Consider the following 2076-nt stretch of genomic DNA (forward strand, 5'->3'; position numbering starts at 1 on the left):
ATTTTTACTTGTTAAAATTTACATATTTAAACGGTTTTAGTCACTTTGAAAAAAAAAATATGGTTGAGTTCAACGTCATTTAGAATATATTTATATACTTAAATTTAAATTTTAAGTAAACATATAAAAATTTTAACCATAATTAATTTTAAATTATATAATTGGCTTTCATGACAGATGAGTCACGTGCATGTTACATAACGAATGGGCACAAGAACAAACACGTCCTCCCTCTTCTTCAATGACCCACTGAACCCCTCTGTTCTCTCCACAGTCCACATCCTTCATCTCTCTTCTCTTCTCTTATCTTCTTCAGACAATTTGCACCCACACTTCCCCTCGGCTATAGTTTTTGGTTAGGGTGATCGCTGGAGACGACGTCTGGTCGCAATGCGAGTGGCGGTGGTTGGTTCCGGGATCAGCGGGCTAGCGGCGGCCTACACTCTAGTGAAGGCCGGCGTGGAGGTGGTTCTGTATGAGATGGAAGACTACTTAGGTGGACACGCCAAGACTGTCTCAGTGGATGGCCGCCTCCTCGATCTAGGCTTCATGGTCTTCAATCGGGTAACTAATGTGAATTGTCAAGCATGCTAACTTCTTCTTCTTTTTTTCTTACAATCCAAATGTTGAGATTTTGCCCAACTAATCCGACGATGAGTTTTTCCTGTAATTTATCCACTGGATAAATTCTGAGTATCAAAATCGATTTCTAAGATATTCGTCTTATTTAAAATTTAAACTTAAATTCTCTTATTATTTTTCTCAATCATAAATCTAAAAGAAAATCTCAAATAAATGTGCCCATTTATTTCACTTCACGCGTGAATGTTTTTTTTTCGGTAAGTAAATTTGGTATTATGTTGATGATATGTCTAAATCTTACATTTGGCTTTAAAAATTTTATATTTTTAAAAATATTATAAACATTTTGAGCATTTGTAGGTGACTTATCCCAATATGATGGAGCTGTTTGAGAGCCTCGGCGTGGAGATGGAGACGTCGGATATGTCATTCTCTGTAAGCTTAGATGACGGCGAAGGATATGAATGGGGAAGTCGCAACGGCTTCTCCAGCTTATTTGCACAAAAGGCCAATATTTTTAATCCTTACTTTTGGCAAATGATTCGAGAAATTCTGAAATTCAAGGCCGACGTCCTCGAGTAAGCTTAATTTCAACTTTTTTAGTGTGTGGTTTTTGTTTAGTTTTTTTTTATTAACTGTTCTTCAATATCTTCGGACAACCAACTACTACTTCTGAAAGGTATCTCGAGGAGCTCGACAATAATCCGGATAAGGACCGTAGTGAGACACTGGAGCACTTCATTAGATCGCATGGTTATTCTGATCTGTTTCAGAAGGGTTATCTTGTGAGTTTGACTATATTGATTTATTTAGTTCGACAAGCCTTTTATTCTTTTTTCTTTTCTGATGCTATTATATTGTTTAGTGTTCGATATGTATATTATTTGATGTTTCAGATTCCAATCTGTGCCTCTATCTGGTCATGCCCCTCTGAGGGAGTATTGCGTTTCTCTGCTTATTCTGTTCTTTCCTTCTGCCGCAATCACCACCTTCTTCAGGTCAGTATCCTTTGTATCTACCTTGTTAATTATCAAGTAAAGCATTGCCATGTTTTCATTCTTCTTTTTTAGCACTTTGTTTGCACAAACACTATTTTTGGTGCTTTGTCACTGTATAAGTTGCATGTTACATGCTTAGTGATGCACCTGCTGTGTTATCAAAAGTTTTGTTATTTGCTAGAGCTTATTGAACTTAGCATCCTTGTTTCTCCATTTCCTTTCTCACTTATTCTGATCTCTCTGATGCTTCCATTCACTTTCAGCTATTCGGCCGTCCACAATGGCTCACTGTCAAGTCGCGTTCGCAGTGCTACATCGAGAAGGTATCACCTCTCCTCGAGTCGAGAACTCATTCTCTGTAAACGTTTGACTCAAAGTTGATGCTTATTATAAGCAGATAAGAGAAGAATTGGAGAGCAGATCTTGTACTATTAGAACAGGGTGTGCTGTGCAATCAGTTTTTAGTACTGATGCAGGTAAATAACTTCCAGTTACA

The 2076-nt window shown here is 37.5% G+C and overlaps 1 protein-coding gene across 1 annotated transcript in view; it reads left to right on the forward strand.

Moving 5' to 3' along the window:
* Positions 1 to 390: 390 nt before the first annotated feature.
* Positions 391 to 2076, forward strand: part of LOC141832889 (uncharacterized) — a 13300-nt gene continuing 11614 nt past the window's right edge. Inside the window, exons 1-4 of the mRNA XM_074720250.1 lie at positions 391 to 564; positions 943 to 1160; positions 1262 to 1367; positions 1479 to 1580. Coding sequence (XP_074576351.1) covers positions 391 to 564; positions 943 to 1160; positions 1262 to 1367; positions 1479 to 1580 — 600 coding nt within the window. The remainder of the gene's footprint in view (positions 565 to 942; positions 1161 to 1261; positions 1368 to 1478; positions 1581 to 2076) is intronic.

This window comes from Curcuma longa, chromosome 8, assembly GCF_044706935.1.
Source record: "Curcuma longa cultivar G26 ecotype Majalengka, Jawa Barat chromosome 8, ITB_CL_G26_1.1, whole genome shotgun sequence".
NCBI classification, from domain to species: Eukaryota; Viridiplantae; Streptophyta; class Magnoliopsida; order Zingiberales; family Zingiberaceae; genus Curcuma; species Curcuma longa.